General features: G+C 38.7%; 1 protein-coding gene across 4 annotated transcripts in view; it reads left to right on the forward strand.

Moving 5' to 3' along the window:
- Nucleotides 1–10,431, forward strand: part of POU1F1 (POU class 1 homeobox 1) — an 11,468-nt gene extending 1,037 nt beyond the window's left edge. Inside the window, exons 2-7 of one of the 4 annotated variants that reach the window (XM_010188297.1) lie at nt 1,960–2,109; nt 3,049–3,162; nt 4,168–4,413; nt 6,232–6,396; nt 7,901–7,961; nt 10,218–10,431. In XM_010188297.1, coding sequence (XP_010186599.1) covers nt 1,960–2,109; nt 3,049–3,162; nt 4,168–4,413; nt 6,232–6,396; nt 7,901–7,961; nt 10,218–10,431 — 950 coding nt within the window. The remainder of the gene's footprint in view (nt 1–1,959; nt 2,110–3,048; nt 3,163–4,167; nt 4,414–6,231; nt 6,397–7,900; nt 7,962–10,217) is intronic. The other 3 variants (XM_010188298.1, XM_010188299.1, XM_010188300.1) reach the window with 3 other exon arrangements.
- Nucleotides 10,432–13,756: the final 3,325 nt, after the last annotated feature.

A 13,756-nucleotide genomic window follows, 5' to 3' on the forward strand; every position in this document is an offset into this window, starting at 1 on the left:
ATCTTAATATGGCCATTGGTTAGCAGTGGTAAGAGGCAATAGGAGAATTTAAATTTTGTATGAGGCCAAATTTATACATGTGTATCAGTAATATTTTCTAGATACATCTTACTCATAATAAAGAGCCTATGGAGACAGCCAGCGAAAAATATTTGTTTGTCTTCTTCAGATTTGGGTTTTGATATTTTGTAGTTACCACCCAACGTCAAACACCACTTTAGTCAGTGTGAATTTTGTTTGCAGGACCACATCTAGCAGGTGACCCTGTGAGAATATGGCAAAGGGTGCTAACTATAATGAGTAAAAGTTTACAGATTTCATACATGTACTCAGAAATCGTAATAAACAATGCCATTCTGGTGAAAGCATCTAAGGGGAATTAGAGCACAAAGTAGACATGAAAAAGTTTTGGATAACAACTTACGTTAAATATCAAAATTTTTAAAAATGCATTTAACAGTTCTGCATCGTAAAATAGAGGTGAATATACTTTTGTTCAAATACTATACCATGTCATACAGCTTATGTTCTAAAGTATCCTCAACATTTTAATTGTTATTATTAATTTAAATAGCATTAAATAGCATCTGCCTAACTATTTAATTTTAAATCCTTATTACCAAATTGAAAATACTATTGTATGCATAAAATTTATAGTGTATGGATTATGAAATAATAGGAAAAAAACACGTCAGTAAACACCGAGATCTTATATTAACAGAAAAATCACATTGCTCTAAATGCATTAGTATTATTAATGCAACCTTTATTTTGGGTGCATTTATACTAGTATAAGTACATCTGTTTGAGTAGATTTTATATCTGTGTAAGTGTATCTAAACAGGATATTCTACTGTTATGATTACAGTTGTAAAAAATAGAGATTCTAAACCCTAATTATATTGTTTTGAACAACTGGAATGTGTGCTCTGAAGTGGAGTTTTATTTATCTGAATGTTCATGAACATGAAATTTTAATATTATACTTTATGGCAGTTGTTAGGGGGAACAGTATATGCATTTCTGTGCCTTTTAATACATGAGAAATAACCATATTTTTAATTTTGCATTCAGTTAAAAATTGTCTTATTTTTCAGGAGCTGGCGATTTCTGAGCACAGATCTGAAACATCCCTGTGAAAACACTAGAGAAAAATTAATTGTGTGTTTGTTGGTGATGGAAAATGCTGGTTTAGGACTAAATTTTTAGAAGAGCACAGAGTCTATCATCCTGTTTCCCTACCACCCTGCCAAAGCACTCTGAAATCTTTTTAGTGGCTTGGCACTTAAGAAAATGTGGATTCTGGATGCCTCAAAGCAAATGTCCCAAACTGCTGCTTTTGGAAACACAGGTCTTAGGCACGCATAAAATATTGCTTTCCTTGATGCCTGTGTTCACTGTGGGGTTTACATGACAGTGAAGCCAATCAATTTTCTGGGAACATAGTAGAAGTTTTTTTGTAAGATTATATCAAATGGTCTGTGGAAGTTAGGTGGGGAGAGAGGAACCAATCTCCTCATGGAGAGTTCAATGTCTCCCTTGCTCAGCAGTATATGTAAACTGGTTTATGTCCACAGATTAAATTAAAAATAATGCATTGAGACCGCAGCATGACAATTTCTGGTCCTGGTTCAGAGGGTATCTCACTATTTATACTGGCCATATGTGTGACCTGGCCAAGTGTCTGGACTCCCAGCAGTGTTAATCTGGTGGTTGGTTATGGCCCAGAGTTAAATGTTTACTGAATGCACGTGAAAACTACATACTAGGAAGCTGTCTGCCTCATTCAAAACCTGCCTGGACGTGTTCCTGTGTGACCTAGTCTAGGTGATCCTGCTCTGGCAGGGTGGTTTGACTAGGTGATCTTTCGAGGTCCCTTCCAACTCCTAATATTCTGTGATTCTGTGATATTGTGAACTTAAAGGCTGTGTCTTGAATCCTCACACATTTTCTTACCAGTTCCATCTGTTTTGTCTTTGATCCAAACTCCTCTATGCTTCCGTATCCACCTTGTCATGACGCCTTTGGGAAACACTTTGGCAGGCCTTCATTACTCTGTACCTTCCTGTCATTATGGAAATCAACCATCTACCTATGGGGTGATGGCAGGTAAGAGACATACCCTCAACTGGGTGAGCTATTAGCATGTTGGTTTTGGTCAGTTTTCCTTCAAAGGGACTGATTCAAAACAATTGCCTAGGGAAAACAGGTCTGGGATTAAGGCACTAGAAAAGAGGTTAGGAAATTAGAGGTTAGTGCCCAGAGTTTCCCCAAACTTCTCCATCTCTCAGGAAATCACTCTGTATCTTATTTCTCTCTAGAAGACTGCGACCGTACTGCTCTTTTTGCTCACCTATGTCCAGTTCACCTGGTGATCATGACTCTTTGAGGAACCAGAAATTATATAGCTGATATACTTCTATATTACCAGTGTGTGGGGTGATGGAGCCCTGACTGGAGCTATAAAATAAAACGGTGGCAAAATGGAGGGATAGCTGAATTCAGCAGGCAGATCATACAGATGTTCATGGATATTTACACTCATAAATGTATGCTAGCATTCTGCTCGGTTTTCCATGTTCCAGGCTGAGTAAGAAAGAGAAACTGTTACCCCAAGTACATCCACATACTAGTCAATGAGATAATGCTATGAACCAAATTAACACATCTCCCAGGAAATAATTGTGACACACAGCTAATCCAAAACCAAACGCAGCATTTTATTCCACTTAAGAATGAAGGAAACATTAGGGTAAGTTAGCATAGATTAATACATGTGCATAGGGACTTTTTAGGGACAGAAAGTAGGATCTGTGGTGTGTAAATGATTCAAATGATGGTCCAAATGCTTGTATTTCATTGTGTATTTGTGTGTCTGTTGCAAAAACTCCTGGCATTTTTCAGGTCCCTGGGAAAAGCTAATAGGTATTAAACAAGTATTGCTCAGAAGTTCATTTGCTTTCATTTCAAAATAAATACTTATTCATTTTTCTCATTTTGTTTTGGTTTTGGTTTTGTTTTTTTTTTCCCCCTTACTTTTTTTTTTAGGTGTTAAGCCTGCAACTCCAGAGATGCTATCAGCAAGTCTCTCCCAGAGTCGCATCTTACAGACATGCAGCATGCCACATCCCAATGTGGTAAATGGTGTCAGCACCTTGCAAAGCAAGTCCTTCTCTTTTTTAGTCTTTTCCTTTATTCTTTGTGAAAATACTTTTTTGGGGGGGGGGTCATCCTGCGTGAAACATATAAAATATCCCTGTGGTGTTAGAACCTCCAACACTGATGAGTGCAATTGGGGCAGCAAAGACAAGAAATGTAAATGGAGGAAGGGGTGGGAGGTTAATGAAGTTCTGCATTCTACTACATAGTTTTGTGTAATTTAGAAAATTGGGAAGGATGTCGTGAGAACCTGGAATTTATGGGCTTCTCCAGATACACTGAACGAAGTGTGTTAATATTTCTCCAATGATTTTTTTCCCCCTTCAGGTCATACATTCTAGGTCTATGTATGATATCTAGTGAAAAAACAGCCTTCACTTGTAACTGAGTCTCTGTGTTAAGTCTGATATTTGTGATCAAAGGTAGCATGAGACTGTTTTTTCTCCTCGAGCAATTTCTTTTTAAGCTAGAACGGTCATTCTGAATGTGTTCTGTTGGGTTGTTTGTTGCATTTTTTTTTTCTTCTTTGAGCTCTTCTTTCCTGTGTATTTTCCTCAAACAATTTTTATGCTAAAGTTAAACCAAGATAGTATCTTGTTAGAGCATCAAATGGTGTTTACATGGAAATATTAATTGTACCAGAAAATAGAGACTGGCACATTTTAGGTGACTCAAAATTACATAAATTCATCGGTCTTGTGTTACTTAATTCCAGCTGAGGCCTTGGATCATTATTTGTTTGAGTTGAGATCGTTTACCATCTTATTTAAGTGCATCAGTTTGCTATGCAATAGGATGGCTATGGCCTATGAAAGTGAGTGTTGGTTAGTTTTTATGTAAGGTGACAGGAGAGAGACTGTATCTCCTAGGAGGTCCTCACTCTTGGATACTTTTACATGTGTTACATAGAAAATATTACAGACATGGTTTCTGAGATAATGAAGGCATGTTTTTGTTGTGTAGCAGTAAAGAACAACTTCTCTGCCTTTTCTTTTTGGTGTTGCTCAGGTAGCCTTACCCCTTGTCTTTATAAATTCCCGGAGCACACCCTGAGTGCCAGCTCCTGTGCCCTGGGCCATGGCTTCACACCCATGCACCAGTCCCTCCTCGCAGATGATCCCACCACTGCAGACTTCAAGCAGGAGTTCCGCAGGAAAAGCAAGTCTGTTGAAGAGCCTGTCGACATGGACTCCCCTGAAATCAGGGAACTGGAGAAGTTTGCTAACGAATTTAAGCTGCGGAGAATTAAGCTGGGTATGTGCTTTATGTCCATGAACAAAAGACTGAAAAATTTCAATGCAAGCCCAGTTATTTCTGAGTGTTTTACAGTCCAGTCTATGCAGTTATCTAATTATAAATCTATTCCTGTTGTGCTGCCAAATTTTCTCCATTCCTAGAAGAATTGCACAGAATTAATGAACTCCAGCTTTTTGCAACTTAGTATGCAGAAAGTGACTTTGAATTTTCCTGCCCTTAAATTATTTGTCTTAAGTGCAAAGAAAATTTTGGTATTAATTAAATTACATTCAGCAGCAGGTGTGTTATTTTTCACAGCCCTAAACTTTCTGCAACTTAAGGCAGCACATGCTCTCACCTCTTATGTCCATGCTTTTCTACATGAAGTGCTCCATCTCACAAGGTGGTGCAATGTCACTTTAGTATACAAGATGGGTGACATCCATGACAAATATTTCATACCAGTGGGAAGCTTCTCTTCCTGTTTTATTTTATTGTGCCAAGACACAGGTACAGCAGCAACAGGTATCTTTGTTGCTGTCTGATAACTACTGGGGCTGGTGCAAGATGGATTTCATTAGAGAGTCTCTGTTGAGCTGCTTTTCCTTTACTGGGCAGTCTTAGCTGAAGACAAAACTGAACTGAGCCCTGCCTTTCTCATCTGTATGGAATTTCCTCTTTTTACAGAAGGATTGAGGTACATTGCAAAGTAAAAGCCTGTCTCATCCTTGTTTGAACTGTACTAAAAAAATCCCAAACATCTGGTACCGCAGATTCATCCCACTTATGAACATTGGGTTCTCCAAGTGAAAAGTTGCAATTTTGATGTTATTGCTCGTAACATTACAATGTATCATTACAAAATGATCCTACAAAAATCTATCTTTATAAATGTAAAAAGAATTATAAGGTTATTACAGGTATCTATGCATTACCTCAACAGCCAGAAAAATAGTGTGTTCCATTTGCAGTGTAAAAATTAGGACTGAAACAAAAATCTAAGGTTTAAAATAGCATTTGTAACTTGGTCAGTTTTGCGGTATGTTGTGTATATAACGCCAGCCAGAGAAATAGAAGGGTTTGCTAGGGCCCAAGCTGTTAATCACTGTAATTATCTCTGTATCTTCATCCTAAATTTGTGAGGGAATAAAACTTCCTCTGACGTAAAACAAATGGCACAGAGCCTGTAAGACTGGGCTAAATGCTCTGACAGGAAAAATGCAATTTTCACAGGAAAACTGAGGTTGAGCTTTACAAGGGGAGACAGAGTTAATCTGGGCTGTGGGTCTGAGACTGAGACACACAGAGTTAGTGCAATCAAAATGGTGGTAAAAAGCTGCCTTGTGAGACATCCAGCATTTAAAGTGATCGTACCCATTCTGGCACATGATGAGCCAGACCCCTGCATGTGGCAGATACACATTCACAGCACCGAACAGGGAGCTGGTGTTACAAAGACAGTGTCTGTGTGGAAACTGCAGCATTTCTCTGATCACTTCAACTTAGTTGTTGCAACAAGTAACAAGAGACCAGCAGTGCCACCAGGGATTAAGTTCTTGCCATTGCACCACCTATAGAAAGTAAGTTATGGAGTCTGGATCCTTCTCAAATCCATAATCTTAGAGTGTAAAGTTCTACTGAAACCAACAGGAGACTGAACTTATCTCTGAGGTGAGCTCAGAGTCAGCCACAGAGACCCCTGCAGAAAGCCCATCCTGAAGACACTGCAGACACTCACTGCTCATAAGAGTCTGCAGTGAAGGGATAAGCATCTCAAAGAAAGTAACCCTGTCTTGAAAGCTCCAGAGTGATTTTTTCCTTCTTTGTTTTTGACAGGTTATACACAAACCAATGTTGGAGAAGCACTGGCTGCTGTGCATGGCTCTGAATTCAGCCAAACTACTATTTGCCGGTTTGAAAACTTGCAGCTGAGTTTCAAGAATGCATGCAAACTGAAATCGATACTGTCCAAGTGGCTGGAGGAAGCAGAACAAGTAGGAGGTAGAGAATCAAAATCCTCTAAATATTGATTTGCATTTAAACCAGAATCCTAAATATATATGTGTCGAAGGACTAGTATGTGTCTTCCATTAACTAAAGTTTTTGTTTCATCAGCTTTAAATACTAAGGTGTGGTTATATTAAATTTTGATTATCTTTTTTTGGGGGTGAGTAAGGAGGAGCAAACTGAAATGCATGAAGGGTACAGAATAACAGAAATATCACTTGGCCTACTCAAAGTAATTTTTTTCAGTCCCATCCCAGCAAATCATCTCCACTCCTGTAGCATTGGTCAGAGCTGTTATTAGGATCTGCACGTCAGTCCATCTAGCAGCACACAATAATTCTTCACTAGCAAAAGACTCTTTCTTCCAAACTCTGGTATATGAGATGTGGCCATGGGGGAAAGGATGTGAGTTCAGCGGAGGCAGTGGTCTTTAAACCCTAAAGTAGAATAGCATGACAGATGCTGTTTGTGATGAAGCATTTGCTGCCAAGGGAGTCTCTTCCTTTTGCCTGATTACTTTCCAGTTGCAGGAAAAGTCATGGGTTCCCTGGGAAAAGTGTACTTTAGAGCAGGTTGGCTAATTTAAAGGAAATGGGTTGTTTTAAAGAACCCCCTTTTCAGCTGGATGAATGGCCATGCTGGGAAGCAGCATGCCTGGAGGTGTCAGCAAAAGCCAGGACTACCACTGTGTAGCACACACCTAGCATGGAAAGAAAGAAAGAGAAGATGGACTTAATAATACTTTTTGGATTTGCCATTGTATTCAACAGCAGGAAATGCTGTTAAACAGCTGCTTCTCTCACACACTTCAGTTTCCTTTGAAGCAAATGTAGAAGGCTTCCTTCCCCTGTAACTGCACTAGAAACCAGAGACTTTCCTAATGTGCTTGGCACATTGCAAGATTTGCTTGTGAGGGGTTTGGGGTGGGTAGCAGCTGCTGACTGTGGAAGCAGCATTAAAGTCTTCAGCTGCAGGGTAAGATCATGCATGCAGGCAGCAGCCTCTGAGATGTGAAGGGGGACTTGTCCATCAGAAGGCGGGGTGGAAGAGGCAGATGAATAAATGGGGCTGCATTTCTGAAGAAAGAGAGTGAGCCAAGGGCTATGGAAATGGAGTCCATCTGCCTAGACTGCACACCCTGCAGGGTAGGCGGAAGAAGGTATGTAAAAGAAGAGAGCTGAAGTATGGCTCTGCAGGTACATAGGCACAGAGCCAGTGCTGTTTGCACTTTTACCAGTGGCACACCATTTTTGCTTATAATCATTTATAGCTGGAGGCAAAACACTGACCAACCATCTTACAGAAAAAAGTGCTCCTACGTGTGGTGCTGCTCTTATTCCATGGCATTATCTGATAGCTTTGTTCTGTCTTCAAAGAAAGATACTTTTTTCTGGAGATAATTGTGCTTGTTTTCCATTCCCTGTGGAAGGTAACCACTGAGTTTGTTTGGTTTTTGTTTTGTTTTGTTTTGTTTTGTTTTGTTTTGTTTTTAATGCAGCTTTATACAATGAAAAGGTTGGAGTGAACGAGCGGAAAAGGAAGCGTAGAACTACCATAAGGTAATAAATATTTAAGTTGTTACATGTTACCCCTTTGGCTAAGATGCTCCTTTTTCTTGGGCTTAAAATCAAAGTGTTATTTTCTGTTAATGAGTCTCTATAGCTAGTGTTTCAAAATGTTTCAGTGAAAAATACTGTATTTCCCAATTAAAGACTTTTTTCAACATACAGAAACATAGTTAAAATGAAAAACCATTTTATTCCAATTCTACCCAAATTATGATATCTGTATAATGAATAAGGTATCAGAGCACCAGTTTTCATTTTGGGAGGTTCTATGTTATACCAAAATAAATTGCATTATTTTGGCAGAGAGCTGAGGTCTGGGAAGTTTGAGGGCAAGCTTTTACATGTAATATTGGAGTTCCCAAATAAGCACTTTAATGAGCCAAAGGGGAAAAAAAAAAAGAGTTGTTTTGGGAACCTTCTTCTCCTGCTTCTCACATCTCTGGTGGCCAATAAATACCATCTATCTAGCCTTAACTCCATATGGAAATCAATAAAGGAAGATGTGATTTCTCTCTGACTTTTCAATAAAATATTCCTCTGATGAATGCTTCTCAATTAGGAGTGAGCTGGGGATGGGAGATGCTTCATAGGTTGTTTGCTCATCACAGCTCCTCACAAGGGATGAAGCTTTACTCTTTGGAGGCCAGCTTCTCCTCTCAGCTTCTTTCCTTGCCTAGTTTATGCGGTATGGCCTCCGTGAGAGCTGTGAGTTGAGAACACGTCTGTCACAGGTGTTTTCCCCTGGTTAGAGGAGTTCACTGAAGACTCCTAACATTGTGAGTTTTGGTGTTGTTTCTTAGCAGCTATTGAGGAAAAAAGTCTTCATAATATGTGCTTTTTAATTATTCCTGCTTTTGCATCTAACTCCACTGCACTGGGACTATTGAATATGGCAGGTTGTCAAGTGCACGCACAGCTGAGGGGCAGTTCAGGACCAAATCCCATGTAGTAAGAAAATATTAATTGTTCCTTTGAAGGCATATAGGATGTTAGTTTGAAGACCTCAGACTAATCACAGAGATTGACTTTATCTGAACTGCAGCATTACTCTTAGCAATTCTCAAAGGATGTTTGAAGGTAAACTAGATGAAAAGCAAAAGTCTCAATAACTAAATTAGGTTAGTCATACACTGAGCAAAAGCTACTTAATTTGGATTTATGGAAGTTGTTTTCTTGTCTACTTTGACCAGAAAGCCTAAGAAACTGTTAGTCAAAACCAATGATGCTTCTATACTTTTGTGTATGCAGAACACCATGCTACTAATTAGGTAGTTTTGGTAATATTACTACATATTGTGAAATAGACCTAGAAATGAAAGACCAACAACATATTACAGATGAAGTAATGAAATAACTAAAACTCCATCAGATACTGTCTATAACAGAAATACCTGCACCACATTTCCAGAAAAATGCATGAAGTGCCCTCTTGTGTTCAAAGAAATTACAGCTACTGCTGAAGCCAGTTTTGGATATGTCCTGGTGGCACACAAGCATGTCGCAGATATTCTTTGTTTTCTGAGTATCTGTGACACGGAGAGGAAGCAAATTCTATTTGGCAGTAAGGAAGTATAGTAATCTTAACTTACTTTGTTTATTGAATCACTCAACTTTGGTCAGTGCTGACTGTGAGGAATAGACTAAGGCAGACTTTTAGAAAATGTGATGATTGTTAAAACAGCTTGCCCTTATCTGTGATTTCTAGAAATACTCTAGTGCTCTCTCTATAACAAAATGGGAAGCAGAACTTGATACAACATACAACAGTTCCCAAATTTTAAGTAATGGAGCTCTTCCCCTTTGTAAACCCAAATGATTTGATACAGCCAGGTAACCACAGTGATATGCATTTTCTGAACTCCCATGACACTGCTATGACTTGGGCAGAATGGGTGGTCAGCCTAGTTCCAGTTCCTGCAATCCCATTCATGCCTAGCTAGTAGCTGTATCTCCTAGAGAACATCAAGAAGAACAAAGCTTTCATGGTTACCACTGAAATTACACTGAAGTTGATGCTGGTTTTGCCTTTGTATTACTCCATGCCAAAATTCTGCATGCTCTGATGCTGTCCATGTCAGCAAAGAGCTACAGTGTACTTTAAGCTCTGTGGGTTTCTTTTACATAGAAAAAGAGGAAACAAAACAAGTGACTACCTCTAGTGCTCTTTCTGGGCCCTTCTTCTGAACTAGTGGTGAAAGCCCGAATGAGTTAAAGTTTTTATAAGTGACATTTTATCCCTTTATCCAGTATCGCTGCCAAAGAAGCCCTAGAGAGGCACTTTGGAGAACAAAGTAAGCCTTCTTCTCAGGAGATTATGAGGATGGCAGAGGGGCTCAATCTTGAGAAAGAAGTTGTGAGAGTTTGGTTTTGCAACAGAAGACAAAGGGAAAAAAGAGTGAAGACGAGTTTACACCAGAACGCCTTCAGTTCTATTATCAAGAACCATCACGAATGCCGGTAAAGCTTTTCCATGATAGATGTGGATTTCTCTTTTGCTTTTTAGAAATACTGTAAATACTGTTGTTTTAAAAAGAAAAGAAAAATCAGTAAACCACTTGATTCTCTTACAAGGTAGCCAGTTTCAGATGTAGTGTTTTGTAGAAGACCTGATTTTAATGTAAAAGGCTGGCAACAAATTAAAAGCTACTGCATTTACATTTTAAGAGTTGTAGGTTTCTGCTTAACTGCAAGGAACATACTATGCATTTTTCAACTAGAAATGCTTTCCAAGTTGCACAAGTTGTTACAGTTTCCCTGTGCTGTGCCTTTCTTGCCTCTGTGCTGCATTTAATGATTAATGGACAACCTCATGTAGACACTCTAAGCATCAGGAAACAAAGCATTCACATTGTATGTGAAGAACGGTTACAAAGCTTGGTATCAGCAGCTATAGTATTGAAAATATTTTTCCTCTGCATGTCCATGCATGTGCTTTATTCCCACTCCACGGTCCCTAGCTAGCTAACTGTGCTAACCTTTCTGAGATTGTAAACCATTAGGCTTACATAGCAGGGTCCCATCTCTAGCGGTGAACACTGAGCATCAACGAGAAATGAGAACTTCAGAGAAGGGGAATAAATGACCTTAAACAAGCAGTTATGGCCAAGGGTGAGACATATCCATGGGATCTTGTGGGATTGCCACTAGATCTGAGAGTCAGATAGAGGAACGCTAGCTGAAGACCTGCTTTTCCAAAGAACAGCTCACACTGAGGTACCCGCTCACAACAGCTGTACTCCTCTGAAACATTTCAGGTAAATTCTTTGTGTAAGTTCAGGACAAAGGCATTAGAAATGTGCAATAATTACTGTCAATATTTACAATCAAAGCTTACCAGTACGGAGGTGTCAACACTGTTCCTACTGTGTGCTCTGTCTCAGTGTACCATTTGACTGACTTTAGTAAGTGCCAAGTAGAAGTGACTTTTTTCATGCTTGTTACCAAAGGTAATTCTTGCTAAATTATTCTATGCCTTGAAGTTTGATCTGGATAGGCTTAGCTATAAAAACTGGGATACAATCTACCTTACCTTAAGATTTTGTGACCAGAGGGGAAAAAAACTAAAGAATTATCAGGGGTTTTCTTACTTTGGGCTTGCTCTGTATCGTATTTTTTTTTCCTGATTAAACCCATGTGTGGACATACATACACAGATAGTGTGTCAAACTTAAAAAAAAGAAGGCCCTTACGCTCTGAAATGAGCATCCATACAAAGCATTTATTGCACTGCACATTCTTACTCTCTTACACCCCACTAATTGAAAATAATCCCTTATTTGTTATCCTCTAGCCTAGAGAGACAATCAAGGGGGGGAAAACAGTGCCTTATCTCCACCTATCAGAAAATCAAGCACCAAGAAACTGAATTAATGACTATAGTACTCACCAGGGACAGATTATCCAACCATCTCATCATCCCTGCTCATTGTTATTAGAATAGCCCATTACCACATATGTGTTTTTGACTGTTTTACCAGGACTGAAATTAAGTGAGTACATAGACATAATAATGGCCAGATACATTTTATTTTTCCATAAAACAGACCTGATGATTTAGAAAATGTCTAGATAATAGGCCCACAGGAAGCAAAAGGAGTTTAATGTTCAACACCACTTAGAAGCAGTGTGTACAAGTTAAGTGTTCTCTCTCTAGTATACATTAAATTATCTCTGATACCTATTACAGTGACCATAGGCATATTCAGCTATGGAAATTAGGCTCCTGGGTTAAAAAGATACATTTTTATGGATGAATGCATTGCTGTAGCCCCTTAATTTAAAGGAAAACTTGAATTTAATAGCTCAGAGGGGAGAAATTGTGCTATGTATCCTCTTCAGGGTTGTCTCATCACTAGCATAGTTCACCCACTACAGCAGAGAAAGACAAAGCCTTACATGATGTGTGTATTGATAGATCATGAATTTTCCAAAGGAATGAAAGATAAATACAGTTGAGAAGATTTTCACTCAGTAAAGGTGGTGGCATGCATTTGTGTACCTTTGATGTTATGTGATCTAATGTTTTTTATGTTGAAACTATCTGATGACTGTATAAATCTTATTTATATTCTAACTTATTTTCTTAATTATGAAAGGTTTCCTAGAAATGCTATAGGCCTCTACTTCTACCTCCCAATAAAGTATTCTTATACATTAGGTATTTTAGGTAATGGTTTGTCATTCTGTTTTGGCAATAATTTACTTTTTCAGTTGCATATTATGTTGATGTCCTTATTCATTTGAGCATGCTGTAACAGTTAACTCAAGAGCAGACTTACTGTAACACTGTGATTTCTAGTCTTGCAAAAACTCTCAGAAGTGAAGGCTAATTTGGAAGCATAGCAAAATAAAACGAAAGGTGACACATAATGCCATTTTCTTGCAAAAGAATGACAAAAGGCTAAGTGAAGGAAGGAGCCAGCATTTAAACACATCTAACTGTTGCCACGGAAATGCAAACAAATTAGAGCAGAATTGTTTAAAGAGAAAAAACTGGATGAAATCAATTAAGTCTGTTCCAGCTGCAGCCATTAGACATACGGGGGGAAAAAAAAATGCCACTTTCTCTAGGAACAACTTACTGGGCAATTGCCTTCGGTCTCTCTTGATTGGGGAAAAACTCCTAGATAATGATAAAGTAGATAAACTCCTAGATGACTTCTGAAGTGTATCTTTATAAACATGCAAGTAAGAATTTAGTTGGCCTCTTGACTAACATGAGCGGCACTATTTTTCTTTGAGATGTTTGTGGGATTTCTTCTTGCTCCTACTTTTCCCATGGTAACTTTAGGTAGGGTGTTATAACTAGGGCAGAGAACAAAACAAGATATTATGACAATGTATAAATCTGTGGTTCACCTGTCCTCCCCTTCATCTGAAGGATACAACAGACGTAGAAAAGACCCCTATGCAGGCAAAGCTGACGATCAAAGGTAAGATGAATAATTGTTTAAGCTACTGTCTCTCTTCTAGATTTAATGTGTGTGCATCAAATGCTTTAGAGGTCTACTGAATTATGAGCTGTATTGAAAGGCTGGATAAAGGCTGGCTGTTCACCATCTTGCCTAATGTAAGAACTAGGAGTAAACACATGAAGTTGGAAAGAAGCTTAAGAGAAAACAGAAGTGTTGAGGAAAACAAAAAAAAAATCTGTAGAACTCCTCTACTAAAAATATTGGTGCCACAAGTATACTCATATGGACAAGTTCACAGATAAGAAAGCCACTCAAAGCAAGGGACTTACATATGGCTCTGGAAGTGCCCTAAATTGAAAACAGTTAGGGAAA

Source organism: Mesitornis unicolor, unplaced genomic scaffold, assembly GCF_000695765.1.
Source record: "Mesitornis unicolor isolate BGI_N332 unplaced genomic scaffold, ASM69576v1 scaffold17887, whole genome shotgun sequence".
NCBI lineage: Eukaryota > Metazoa > Chordata > Aves > Mesitornithiformes > Mesitornithidae > Mesitornis > Mesitornis unicolor.